Below are 14,881 nucleotides of genomic sequence, written 5' to 3'. Positions count from 1 at the left end.
TGGGGTTTTAAAAAGAAAACGGACAACCTCAAGAAGAAAAACAAATCAACTTTAGATTTTGTAAAATTTACAACATACAAGATAAAAGTGCATCTCTAATAATTAGAACATTGTGAAAAAGGTTGATATTTTCCATTAATTATTGAAAAAAATGAATTTTAATGTGTAAAAATGAACATACCTTATACCTATAAATGCTTTTTTGATTGATCTCAGGAAATATTGTAATATTTTAAGATATAGAATTTCTGATTTTAATGAGTTATAGGCTATAATCATCAAAATTAATTAGTATTTTCACTGAAAAAGACTTGAATAATAAGATTTTTTTTTTTTTAAATAGGTTTTGTAAAATTTGACTAACTGTTGGTGGACTACAGAACATACAAGATAAATGTGCATCTTAAATAATTAGAACTTTGCAAAAAAGTTAAAAAATTTTTTCCACTAGTTATTGAAAAAAAAGAACATTTAATGTGTAAAAATGAACATACCTTTTAGAGGTTGGATATTTCTGTATTCTGTATTGTAAATGTTTTTTTGATTGATCTTAGGAAATATTCTAATATTTTAAGATGCATAAATTCAGATTTTAATGAGCGATAGGCCATAAACATCAACATTAAAATTTAAAAAAGGGTTTGAAATTTTGATGACTGAGTCTCATGAAACAGATTTCATCACTGATTTCATTAAATAAATGAATTAAAACTCACTCCAGCCCTGATGCAGTCATGTGACCGTGGCTTTCTGGTGTATTGGTTTGTTCATCAGTGATGTGCTTCTCAGTTTTCTGATGGTCTGCAGCTGCATTTGCGTTCAGGCCATGTTGGCTGGTTAATTTTAGCCAGCCGTCATGGCCTTCGGTCTAATCACACCCCACTCTGAAACCCACCGACCCGCTGCAGCCTCGCCCCACCTTCAGTCTGAGTGGAAACATTTGCCTAGTTGTTGTTGTTTTTGGTTTTGTGAAGGTGAGACAGGACGCAGTGTTGTTATTCCTTCACTGTTGCTATAATTGGAGCTAGCGGTTGTTGTTTTGGGCGACCAATGAGGAAGTGGCTCTTCCTCTGTTATAACTGCTTCCTGTCTCACTAGAAACAGTCGGGTGATCTAAACCGCAGGTAGGGTGTGTGTTTGCTGTTTTTTATCATTAGTATCTATGATCTCTTGAATTCCCTTTTTATCAATTTAGATGCAACCTAGAGGCTAAAATATGACCCCTGTTTGTAAATATATGCACAAAACAGTCACAGGAAATGGAATAAAAAAGAATAAAATCAGTTTTACTAATATGTAGTCTGCTGCCATTCAGCATGAGGGTGATGTGTTTAATTTCATTTCATTTATTACTTCGCAGGGAATGCAGCAGAGTTATGTGACCATCGGTGTTGGTTTGTCTGTCTGTTAGCAACATCACTCAAAAATGGACTGACAGATTTGGATGAAATTTTCAGGGAAGGTCAGAAATGACACAAGGACCAAGTGATTAGATTTTGGCAGTGATGCAGCTTATAGTCTGGATCCACGGATTTGTTAAAGATTTCTGAATCATTGCCAGATAGCGGCATGGCATCACTGTAACTATGACAACAAGTGAACACTACATCAGCTGCCTGCTGATGATCACATGATTGTGATCCTACTACAAATCCACTGCTGCTGACTCATCAGGATTTATCCATCAGAAATGATTCAAGGAACAGCTAATGAAACTGTGGGGTGTTTCTGAGTCCCATCAATTCCCGCCACCTGCTACATGTTAGATCACGTGATTCTGCATCCGTTCATAACGTGCACATGCATAACACACACCTGTGCTCAGTGCAAGGTCTTTTTTTATTAAAGATTTCATACGTTGAAAATGATACAAAGACTGAGCAGCCCAGATGAAGTGCTGCGCTCTCTGAGTGCTTTTCTGGTTTCAGACAGGCAACAGTATCATAAAGGCAAAAGAGAAAACAACCAAACCAAATCCAAAAGCTAAAACAACATCTGAAAAGCAGTGGGATGAAGTTTAACTTATTAACCTGCTACATATCTGTACATCTCATGTCTTATTGTTTCCTGTTTACATCAACTCTGTACAGATTTACTTTCCCACATCATTATATTTTCCAAGCAATCTTCTTTTGTATTCTTTTTTTTGAATAGTTTTATAGTTGTACTCATTTTGAGTTTACCCCACATATTAATACACATCTAGTCTTTATAGAGAAAATGACTTTTTAACTTCAAAACGTCTTCTTAGTTCGTAATTTGCTATTTTACTTCTAAGCAGTTGTCTATTATCAGGGAGTACGTTGTTGCTTGCTTCGAACGTTATTTGAACAGTTCTAATTTTAACTAAATTAATAGATTTCAAAGTATTTGCTTGTTAGTGCGCTTTTATAGCCCACATTATGTATGTGTGGAAACATATGTATATATATATGTATATATATATGTATATATATGTATATATGGAAACAAATATTGCCCATAATCTTTGATCTGCAGCTTTTGGCTCTAATCTGTAAAGACCATCACTGCTACATGTGTCGGTTTTCGAGATATTATCATTGTTCCGTGCATGTTTGCAGATTTATATTCTGTTATGAAATCCGGTGTGATTTCCTGTCTGGCCCAGACCTGAGTGTGATGCCATTTGTACCAGTTTGTAACTCTCTACTAACAAAGTGTCGCTGATAAAGGGCAAAGCTGGGGTGAGAAAATGATTCACCGCCACTACTTGTGTGTGTGTGTGTGTGTGTGTGTGTGTGTGTGTGTGTGTGTGTGTGTGTACGTGTGTACGTGTGTGTGTGTACGTGTGTACGTGTGTACGTGTGTGCGTGTGTGTGTGTGTGCGTGCGTGTGTGTGTGTGTGTGTGTGTGTGTGTGTACGTGTGTGTGTGTGTGTGTGTGTGTGTGTGGCGCTGGTGGAAATGGCCGTGGGAGGACTCGACTTCCTCATGTGGTTTAAGTTAATGGACGAACAGGAAACGTGGGGGCGACGCGTTGATGTGTGCGCCCGTCTTGGAGAAGTCAGTTATGTTTGAAATATTGCTCATTACCAAATAAAATGCACTTTCATGATTTTTAATTTCTCAATCAGTCCCGAAGCCGGCACAGGAAGGAGTTGTGTTTTTTTTTAGCCTCAAAGGGGAGAGAAAGAGCTAATATTTCCTACATGTGCAGGTGGATGTGTGCGTGAACGCTGTATGTGCACACTCTTAATTTGATGTGGAGGAACGTAGGTCTAATCGGATGAAATGGTTGATGGTGCAACCACATGCTGATCTTATCCTGTTTCAAAGGGAGCAGTGCTCAAGATGTTGTCTTTCCATGAGATGGTAATTTGCCATGGAAGTCACTTGAAAGCGTGATGAAATTATAAATGGCAATAGTGCAACAGATTATATGGAAAATATTGCTTTAGTAGAATGGTTTTAACTTGTTTCCAGCCTCTCAACTGTCGTTTCTCTCCTTCTGCTTGTTTCTCCTGTTTCCTGCTCTCCCTCTCTCTTTCTATTCTGTCTTCTATCCGTCCACAGTTCTGTTGAAGTTTCATACAGACAAAGGCCGTGACCCCGACCCCAAGTCCTTTCCAGAAGACAGTCAGCTCTTGAGACAGATCCGTGATGACGTCCTGGAGGCCTTGGCCCTGAGCGCCGACCTCCTCAACGACGACTTCATCAGGTGACTTTAATTTCACACCAGTCCGATTCTGAATGATTCATTTGCCATGATAGAGGCTCTTCGGCTGTTTGACTGAAAAATTACTGACACTGTTGCTCAGCGTTGGCAGCAGGATACGACAACGCAACCACACCAATGACACCGACTCACCCTGCAGGAGACTTTAGCTGTGATAGAAAGACATTCATCAGTTCATCAGCCTGTTGTCACCAAATACTCTGACCCAGTGGTTGGTGGGAGCCCCAGTTATGAATAAAAGTTTACATACACTTGTAAAGACCATTTATATCATGATAGTGTTGAGTTTCCAATGACTCCTATGACTCTGAATTTTCTGTGCTAGAATAATTGAAACACAAAAAACTGTGTTTTTTTTCCTGAACTTATTGTAGATCATCTGGAAATATGCCCAAAATACAGTGCTAATATTTGGTTAAATGTCTTTTGACCCTTTTCACCTCAACTAGGCAATTTTGGTTTCCATCCACTAGCTTTTGGTTGTATCGCTTGACTCCTCTGGACAGAATTGGTGCAGTTAAACTGAATTTGTTGACTTGTTTCTTCATCAGTTCACACACTCTTGATAGGTTTCAGTCAGGACTTTGGGGTGACCAGTCTAAAACCTTCATTCTAGCCTGATTTAATCATTTCTTCACCACCTTTGATGTGTTTGGGCTCATTGTCTTGTTGAAACACCTAAATTTGTCCAAGATCAACCTTTTGCTGATGATTTTAGGGTTTTCTGAACAATGTAGAGGTAATCCTCCTTCTTCATTATTCCATTTACTTTGAGTACAGCTCCAGTTCCATGATACTGCTGCCACCATGCTTGATGGTAGGTTTGGTGTTCTTGGGGTTAAAGGCCTTACAATGTATGTTTTGTATAATGTAGATAGAGACACAAAACCACCAAAAAAAGACACAAAGCCACCACAGAGAACCCCAAAACAACCAGAATAATGAACCTGATGACCATAAAAAGACTCCAAAACACCACAAAAGACACAAAACAACCACAGAGAACCCCAAAACAACCACAATAATGAACCCGATGACCATAAAAAGACTCCAAAACACCACAAAAGACACAAAACCACCACAACCTTCTTTCCTCCAAACATACATGGCTTATTTTTTTCCTCCAGTAGGCCTTTTCTTTGTCCATGTGATCAGCAGCAAACCTGAGTGGAGTTTTGAGGTTCTGCTTCTAGAGGAAGAACTTCCTTCTTCATGGAGCAGCAGGCGATAGATTGTTCCACTAAGGACATTTGATTAACACAGCTTTCTACATCACCAAAGCTGGTAATTCAAGCTGCTATGTGTACATTTTTAACCCATCAGATTTTGCCATATTTCTAGAAGACCTAGATTAACATAGAAAGACATAATAAATCTGTGAAAGTACTAAAATGCATGTTATATTATAGTAGTCAAGACAAAAGTCCAAGTCACAAATTATTTTCCTGATATAGTTGGTGACAAAGACTCGTGTGTTTCAATGATTCCATCACAGAAAATGAAGACTTATAGGAGTCATTGGCAACTCAACACTGTCATAAACATGATCATTACAAGTGTATGTTTAATGTTATTTATGGCTGTATATATGACCAGGATACTTTATGCCTGTACCCTTGAAAGAAACACGAGGAGTCCATTCCTTCTGCCTCAGCTGACCCTCTTATTGGCCAAAATGCCACCACCAGATTTTGACGTCTGCGCTTTGGAAGTTGGACAGACGCATGTGAATGTTAGTTTTATCTCGAAGTCTGTGGCCTAATCAGTTTCACACCAGCGTTGTGAGGCTGAATAAATCCCACGTTAACTTGTCTACCATCATCTGTGGGAGAGAGCGATTGCAGACCGATTAACCCAAACATCCACTGTCAGCGGAAAGACATTTAGTTCTTCTGTGTCACTGTGGTAACGTTGGCGGTGCGAGACAGCCGAACCCATAAATCAGCTGGCGAGTCTAAAGGAATCCATGGCACGGCTCCAGATGGAGATTTTTTTTTCTAATGTTTGAGACTCTGGAGCCAGTCATCTTCTCAGTTTCTCACTTCCGTAACATTCTATTTAGTGATTCATGTTTCCTTGTACTGTTTGTCCTCAGCTACTGTTTCTCCGAGATGTCTCCAGTGTGCGCCGTAGTCGGAGGAGTTCTTGGACAGGAAGTTGTCAAGGTAAGCATATAAACATTAGGAAGTTTTCTGAGAAGTGTATAAATGCGCACAGAACTGAACTCACCAGCCACTTTATTAGGTACACCTGTTCAATTCACTTGTTAACACAAATAGCTAATCAGCCAATCACATGGCAGCAACTCAATGCATTTATTCATGTAGACGTGGTCAAGACGACCTGCTGAAGTTCAAACCGAGCATCAGAATGGAGAAGAAGGGAGATTTAAGTGACTGAAAGTGGCATGGTTGTTGGTCTGAATATTTCACAAACAGCTGATCTACTGGGATTTTCACACACAACCATCTCAAGGGTTTACAGAGAATGGTCTGAAAAAGAGAAAATGTCCAGTGAGCAGCAGTTGTGTGAACCAGAATGCCTCGCTGATGTGAGAAGTCAGAGGAGAATGGACAGTAACTCAAATAACTACTGTTTACAACCAAAGAATGCAGAATACCATCTCTGAATGCACAGCAACCTTGAAGAAGATTTCCTACAGCAGCAGAAGACCACACCAGGTTCCACTCCTGTCAGCTAAGAACAGGAAACTGAGGCTACAATTCACACAGACTCATCAAAACTGGACAATAGATGGTCAGATGTTTGGTGTAAACATGAAAGCATGGATCCATCCTGCCTTGTATCAACGGTTCAGGCTGCTGCTGGTGTAATGGTGTAGGGGATATTTTCTTAGTACCAGCTGATCATGGTTTAAACTCCACAGTCTACCTGAGTATTGTTTCTAACCATGTCCATCCCTTTATGACCACAGTGGATCATCTTCTGATGCTACTTCCAGCAGGATAATGCTCCATGTCACAAAGCTCAGATCATCTCTAACTGGTTTCTTGAACATGACAATGAGTTCTCTGTACTCCAACGGCCTCCACAGTCACCAGATCTCAATCCAATAGAACCTTTGGGATGTTGTGGAACAGAAGATTGGCATCATGGATGTTCAGCAGACAAATCTGCAGCAACTCCATGATGCTATCATGTCAATATGGAGCAAAATCTCTGAGGAATGTTTCCTTGTTGAAAGTATGACACCAAGAATTAAGGCAGTACTGAAGGCAAAAGGGGATCCAACCTTTTACCTGCAAGGTGTACCTAATAAAGTGGCCATTTAGTGTATATGAACATGATAGTCTCAGGAAACAATACGAACACGTTGGTCTTGTCACCTCTGACGCATCTCACAGTTTTCAACCGGTGATTCAGTGATGAGGACGGCCGGTCTGGTGTGTGAGGGAGTCGGTCAGCTGACATGTGGCCACTCGGCTGGTTACTGGGTCAGATCCAGAAAAACAGCAGCGACTCTGCTCCGTGTAGAAGTGATTTTCAGTGTGACCGCAGTGCGACTCAGTGTGACGCTCTGGCAGCAGCCTGTCACTTAGAGAAAATGATTTATGCTGTCCTCTAGCTGAACAACATAATAAACGTATTGATACTGCAACATTAAAAGAACATAATGGGGCCGTTACTCGGAAAACATATGACTGCACAGTTACAGTAGCGCACATAATGATCATAAGGTCACAGTTAAAGGGAAGACGGTCCATGTCGAGCTGCCTCCTGAAAATTCAGTAATTGTAAGATTTTCTAATGGTAAATATGTACTTGTGTAAAGCAACAAGCACCGCTAACATTGTGTCCATGGTGCAGCTTGTTGCGTTTACAACTCTGCAGATCTGACAAATCAGACATAAACTAAGATAAACCTTTACTGATCCCACACTGGGGAAATGTACAATGTTACAGCAGCAAAGATGGTGCAAACATTTAGGAAATAAAATACGAAATTTAAAATTGTTGAATTCTTGAATTCCCCTCAGGATTAAAAAAGCATCCATCCATCCATCCATTCATCCATCCATCCATCCATCCATCCATCCATCCATCCATCCATCCATCCATCCATCCATCCATTCATCCATCCATCCATCCATCCATCCATCTGGTGGATCTGAACTCATTTTGGTCAAATTTTGAGTTGTTTTGAAAAGGTTTTAAGCCATTTTAGACAAATTTGAAATCATTTTTGGAAAAATTCTAAGTAATTTTGGACAAGTTTAGTCATTTTAGCCACAATTTAGGTTGTTTTCGACAGATTTTGTGTTATTCTGGCCACAATTCAAGTTGTTTTGAGCAGATTTTCAAGTTGAATCTGAGACTTCTTACTATGACCACTATTAAGCTGTGATTGAAGCTGTTGTCCTGTGAGCTCCTATCACCAAGCTGTTGGCTCAGAAACTTGTCCTCTGATTCTGTTGTGGTTTTGGGTCTTTCAGACCTCTTCCTGTCGCTCCCCAGATTTGATGTTTTGTGCCTTTTGATGGTGAAGAAACTGACACCTTGGTTTTCTTGTCAATGTCTCTGTAGGAAAGACCCACATTTTTAAGTGTAATGATGGTTTGTCTCTTCTATTTTTAATTGCATTTTCCTTTCCATTTTTATAGCAACACTACTTTCTGCAGTACAATATTGTTCAAATAATGCTCTGCAGGGTTTGGTGTGACGATGTGTTCCAGCACTACTTTCATGCAGACAGCGTGGGTTGTAAGGAATCTAGAAAAGTTGGGACACCTGTAGGGTTTGGTAGCACCAACTTTCAAAGCTTGATCAACCTCCATTGCTGCAGAACAGCTTCAAGTTGTTCACACATTTCTTGCTCCCTGAAAAAAGGATAATTGTGTAATTCAGAAATGTACATTATTTTTCAGTTTTCAGTTTTAACCTTGCCTTTTTTTTAACCTCTGGCAGTTCACCACTTACCTTTGTGCCATTTCAAGCTATTCATTCGACTTGAACTACTTGAATTTCAATAAAAAACTGGACAAATTGTGGCGTTCTAAAACTTTTAACTGGTAGTGTAAGTATTAATATTGCACAGGTTATCTATATGGCAGAGATTTTTATGTAGAGTAGAAAAATACCTCTGTAACATATGCTCTAGATATTGCACATATCTAATCTTTACTTAATAATGATAGTAACTTTAAAGAAAAGAAGGGCACTCAGGAAGACCAGACTACTTAATTGGTTTCTTCAGGGAAGCAAAAAGCCTTTTATCTCATGGACACTATTAAAAATCCTTTAAATTACATTTTCTTGTCCATTTTGATGTCTGACTTGATTTGTTTCCTGTGCTGTCAGTACGGCAGCAGAAGGTTATTATTAGAATCATCGAGATTCACCTCGTGGATGAAAACATTATTTAATCTAACACATAATTACATTTGCTGTTCTAAGTAAAAGGCTTCACTCACATCCCTGAGCAGAAGCAGTTTTTTTTTCCGTAGCAGCGTTCCTGTGACCCTCCAGCTGAGGTAAACGGGGTAGTCGAGGTCAGCAGCAGTGTGTAGGAAGGGAGAGGAGGACGGCAGGAAGGCAGGCAGGCAGGCAGGCAGCGCTCTGACATTTCAGAATCAGGCTGCATTGTGTTGGCACAAGGCCAACCTGCACCCGACGATGATGAAACCATCTGCAACTGGCCCACTGATGTCTCGCAGGGTGAAACTGACTTATTTCACTTGCACACAGAAAAATGAGCTCACCTTATGGACGGAAGCACCGACGGCTGGCAAAAGTGCGCTAATAAAAATGGAAAGCTGGCATTAAAAGGCTTCTTTTTCGTTGGCGCGTTGAAACTCTGTCGCCTTTACAAGTTTACCGGCAGAAATATTTTTTGGCATTGAAAAATTGAAGCTGTGTTCAACGGACTGGAACTCCTCTATGAAAACTCCAAATCAGAGCAAAACGGGCCTTAATGGGTCGTTACTTAAAACGAATCGTCGACTCTTCTGGAATTTTTTGGTTTGCAAAGAATATCGTTATTTCTTGACCGTGGGACCTCACAGTGTATGACCAGACACAGGAAATAGTTGGTTAAAGGCAAAAATGTCAACAGTTACTAGCAGAATGCATTCTCACTTCATGCAGCAGGACTCATGGTGAAATACCACAAACTTGAAACTCGAGTCCATGGACCAGATTTGGTTTTGGAAGATGATGTGACCTCATTTCCTGTTGTTCTACTTTGCTGCCAGAATTGATTGGATCTGATGTAGAAATGCTTTCCAAAAGGACGAAGCTACACTACCGTTCAAAAGTTTGGGGTCACCCAGACAATTCCATGTTTTCCATGAAAACTCCCACTTTTATCCATGTGCTAACATAACTGCACAAGGGTTTTCTAATCATCAATCAGCCTTTCAGCACCATTAGCTAACACAATGTAGCATTAGAACACAGGAGTGATGGTTGCTGGAAATGTTCCTCTGTACCTCTATGGAGATATTCCATTAAAAATCAGCTGTTTCCAGCTAGAATAGTCATTTACCACATTAACAATGTCTACACTGGATTTATCATTCATTTAATGTTATCTTCATTGAAAAAAAAACTGCTTTTCTTTCAAAAATGAGGACATTTCTAAGTGACCCCAAACGTTTGAATGGCTGTGTACATATAAGTGAGACTAAACAACTGTTCCAGAAGCTGATCGCAAAATGCAAAAAAAGGCAAATAAAACCACAGCCTCTCTTCTGCTGAAGAGAGTAGCAGTATATTTTTCTCTTTTTTTGTCGTTATAACCCCAGATTTCATTTAAACCATTTTTTCCCTCAATCTTTACAATCTGTTTAAACATCAAATGCTATTTCTGCTTTTTTCTATGATTTCTGTTATTTTTTCTGGGCTTTTTATAGCTTAGCTCCAGCTGCATTTCCAAAAAAAAAAAAAAAAAAAAAACAGCTCAGACCATTTGCCTACATCAACATATGTACTGTCTCTGTAATGTCAGAATGTGTATCGTGGATCTGTTAGGACCTCAGATTAAAAAAACAAAAAAGAACTTTCATAATTGATTTTACTGGGATGAATGAATTTTCTCTTGTTGCATCCATAAGATACTGTGTGGATAAATTCACCCCCATTTTCAACCCATTGGTGGCGCTAGAATGCTTAAGCCACAGACTCCATAATGTCGTGGGTTCATCCTTTGCTCAAGCTCCACCTTTCCACCAAATTTCATGAAAATTGGACCAGTAAATTTTGCGTAATCCTGCCAACACGCAGACAAACAACCAAAAAAAGCATGTTCAGGAACTCCCATTTTCTTTCTTCTTGGTCTTCAGGCTCTGTCCCAAAGAGACCCTCCTCACCGTAACTTCTTCTTCTTCGACGCTCGTAAAGGCAACGGCGTGGTCGACTACTTCGGACCAAACTGAGTTGGTCGGGTTTCACCTGCACACGAGACGGTTTCACACACAAATACGAGTCTCTCTGCTTGTTCTGGCTGGTTATTTATGTCAGTATTTCCTCCACTAGTCAAAGAAATAATCTGTTGTTGCATTTTTTTGTTGTTGTTGTTTTTAAATCATGTGATCGCAATTTCCCTGAAAACACAAGTATAGTGAGAAGTGTGTTTTTTTTACATTTGCTAATAAAACATTGTTTAATTAAAAAAAAGACTCTGGATTCTTGTTGTCATAAAGTATATATATATAAAAAATCATTTTTTATGCTATTTTTACTTTACCTGGAAATGCGATATTTTCCACAAATTTTTCGGTTCTTCTTTACTGAAAAATGTCATGGCTATTGTAGCCATTTCACTCATGACAATCACAACGTGTTATACATCATATAAAAGCCTGGAATCTCTAGTTTACAAATATAATCATATTAAAGCTGGCGTTGCTTGTATGAACTGCTGCTCTGTTTGTGTCACTTCTCCTTTCAAAAATGAGGACATTTCTAAGTGACCCTAAACGTTTGAATGGCTGTTTACATATAAGCGAAACTCAGTATATTTTATACATTTCTATACAATAGAAATGTATAGAAAATATATTTCTATTAATTGTATTTTCATTACAATAGAAATGACATGAGAAAATGACAGCGTCTCAGAGTTAACTTATTCATGGAAATTTTTAACATTAGCAACTCAAATTTTTTTTTTTATATATATATATATATGTGTGTGAACTTTTTTGTTGATATATAGTACATTCCTGATAGAATGTATTCTATATTGCATATCTGCACTATAATGTCATGTATTGCAATATTTGGCTGCTTACAAGTATTGACTTTCTGTATTGTCATCAATTTCTGATCACTTTTCATTCCGTTTGTTCTTGTTACTTTAAGCCACGTTCTGGCTTACTTCAGGATGTTTCAATGGCTTTTCAGTAAAGGATGAGGGTCCATCATTATATATATTCACATTAATACATTAATAATATAAATGATATATTATTATGTATCTTCCTTGGCAGGCATCTGTCTGTCTTGGAGCTACATTAGGAACAGAGAGGGCATAAACATGTTTACAGTCTCAATGTGGGAGAAGCAGGAGGGAGCAGGTCAATGGTGACAGCCTGCAGGATAATCTGAGGTGACTTCTAGTACCTACAGCTTGATTTAAGGTGATCGCAGTGGGCCCCATGGTCCAAAACCGGCCCTCCAGAGGGTCCAGTCCGGCCCACGAGACAACTTTGTAAAGTGCAAGAATTACAAAGACATTAACTGTAAATTAGTAAAGCTATAAATTTAAAATAATTTCTGGACCATGACAAGTTGTTTTGATCATAAAGTAAAATACTAGATTGTTCATTGTTCTTTTGTCATTTTGTGCCTCATGTTTGTAATATTTTTTCTTGGGTTTGTTGTCTATTTTTGTCTGACTTCTATCATTTGTCTTGTGTTTTTGTTGTTTTGTGTTGTCTATTTTTTGTCATTTTGTTTCTCGCTTTTGTCGTTTTGTGTCTCGTTTTTGTCGTTTTGTGTCTCGTTTTTGTTGTTTTGTGTCTCGTTTTTGTCGTTTTGTGTCTCGTTTTTGTCGTTTTGTGTCTCGTTTTTGTCGTTTTGTGTCTCGTTTTTGTTGTTTTGTGTCTCGTTTTTGTAATACTTTGTCTAATTTTTGTTGTTTTTTTGTTTTTGTTGTTTTGTGTTTTCTTTTTGTCTTGCTTGTGTATTTTGTCTTATTTTTGTCATTTTGTTTCTCGCTTTTGTCATTTTGTCTCCTTTTTGTAATATTTTGTCTTGCTTTTGTTGTTTTTTGTCTTTTTTTGTCTGACTTTTGTCGTTTGGTCATAAAGTGAGCTACTATATCATTCGGTTCCAGATACCTGTGACTAAATGTTTAGCACCTTTTTGTAGGTAACTTGTGATCTGTAGGTTCACATTTTTGCACTAAAACAAAAGAAAAATGTGGAATTGTGGTTATTTATAGGTTATTATGCTGTGATTTTACTGGTCCGGCTAACTGGAGTTTAAATTGGGCTGAATGTGGCCCCTGAACCAGGATGAGTTTGACACCCCTGACCTAGATCTGGAGGACAAATCAACCCATTCAGTTCAGTAAACATGTCACAGCTTTTTTCTTATGCAATGTTACAAATGAACGGAGTTTCAGGGGAATTTCAATGAATGGAAAGATGAGATGAACTCGTGATGTCTGGCAGAGTGCATGACTGTATTTGGTAACAGCGTCTCACCACGCGATACGACACTCATCAGGCCAAACATGGTAGTAAAAGTGTGATAGGAAAGGGCGGAGTCAGCCATTCAAATGAGCTGCATTACTGAATACATCATCCCAAATAAGGTAGCAGCAATAACAACAGCAACCCGGTTCTACCTGTTTCAGGCACATCGTCAGACCTGTGAAACCTGAGCGTGCGTCTTACTGGGAAAAAAAACAACTCTTATTTTGACAACCTCTGTGAGTGTAAAAGCAAAACAGGAGCTGATTCATAAGGACACTGTGGTGCACCGAACATCTATATTGATGTCAAAGTATGCTGAAAGTTCACAGGTTAAGCGTAGTATTGGTTTCACAATGTGTAATACACTGGTGGAAGTGGGTTTTTAGTTTAAAAAAAAGACCAAATATGATAAGAGCATGTAGCATCACCAGGCAGGAAATGGTAAGAGAGGGTGGAAGTTTGCAGAAACTTCATAAAATCCTGCAAAAAATGGATCTTTTTCTGGAAACACGCCTCTCAATCTGTTTTTAGGGTCTCATAATGGAGATCTGTGATTTTGTGGTAAAATTTGAAGCAATAAATCTGTGATGTGTTCTTGAACTGTTTTTGTTTTCATTTTAGTATCACTTGTTGTGCAGAACTAAGAATATTAGTGAGTCACATCCTCTGCAGAGAGAGTTAAATGTTGAGGTGTTTTACTGTAACAAGCCCGTCTTTGACCTTTCAGTTTAAAAGCACAACCACCAAGGGTTCAGTGATGGAAAAGAAAGCTTTGTTTTTGTGGTGAGGAAGTACAGGCACAGAAAAGACAAACACAAAGTCGCATCAGTTCGATATTAGTTTGCACCAATCTTCCAAACTGTAAAGATCTTTTATTATTACGTCAAGGAATGCAGAGGAGTTACGTAATGATCAGCATTGGTCTGTCTGTCTGTCTGTCTGTCTTTCTGTCTGTCTGTTCGCAACATTACTGAAAAGCAGACTAACAGGTTTAAATGAAATTTTCAGGGAAGGTCAGAAATGACACAAGGACCACCTGATTTGATTTTGGCAGTTTCTGTGAGTCATTCCTGCCTGACTGGCTTTGATCTTTGACCTTTCAGTTATAGCACAGCTTCACTATTTATATATGTGATGATCGGTGTTGGTTTGTCTGTCCGTCTGTCTGTTCATAGCATTACTGAAAAATGGACCAACGGATTTGGACGAAGTTTTCAGGGAAGGTCAGAAATGACACAAGGACCAAGTGATTAGATTTTGGCAGTGATGCAGCTCATAGTCGGGATGCACTGATTTGTTAAAGATTTCTGTATCATAGATAGCAGCACAGCGTCACTGTAACTATGACAACAAGTAAACACTATGTCAGCTGCCTGCTGACGATCACATGATTGTGATCCTACTATAAATCCACCGTTGTGGACTTATCAGGACTTATCCTTTGGAAATGATACAAGGACAGTGTTTCCTCTAGGATTTTTTCAGCGGCGGCGTCAGGCTCTCCAGGAGCCGAGGCGACGTAA

At 38.9% G+C, this 14,881-nt stretch overlaps 1 protein-coding gene across 2 annotated transcripts in view; it reads left to right on the top strand.

Annotated features, from left to right (window-relative positions):
* sae1 (SUMO1 activating enzyme subunit 1) overlaps positions 1 to 14,881 on the top strand; it is a 46,623-nt gene that overhangs the window by 15,571 nt on the left and 16,171 nt on the right. Inside the window, exons 7-9 of one of the 2 annotated variants that reach the window (XM_023288401.3) lie at positions 3,534 to 3,678; positions 5,792 to 5,861; positions 10,998 to 11,331. In XM_023288401.3, the coding sequence (XP_023144169.1) occupies positions 3,534 to 3,678; positions 5,792 to 5,861; positions 10,998 to 11,090 (308 nt within the window). In that variant the 3' untranslated portion in view covers positions 11,091 to 11,331. Of the gene's footprint in view, positions 1 to 3,533; positions 3,679 to 5,791; positions 5,862 to 10,997; positions 11,332 to 14,881 lie in introns of those variants that run through there. The other variant, XM_055012291.1, reaches the window with a different exon arrangement.

This window comes from Amphiprion ocellaris, chromosome 7 (assembly GCF_022539595.1).
Source record: "Amphiprion ocellaris isolate individual 3 ecotype Okinawa chromosome 7, ASM2253959v1, whole genome shotgun sequence".
Taxonomy (NCBI): Eukaryota; Metazoa; Chordata; class Actinopteri; family Pomacentridae; genus Amphiprion; species Amphiprion ocellaris.
Note: the sequence above shows the minus strand (reverse complement) of the source record. Positions and strands in the feature narration are given on the sequence as shown.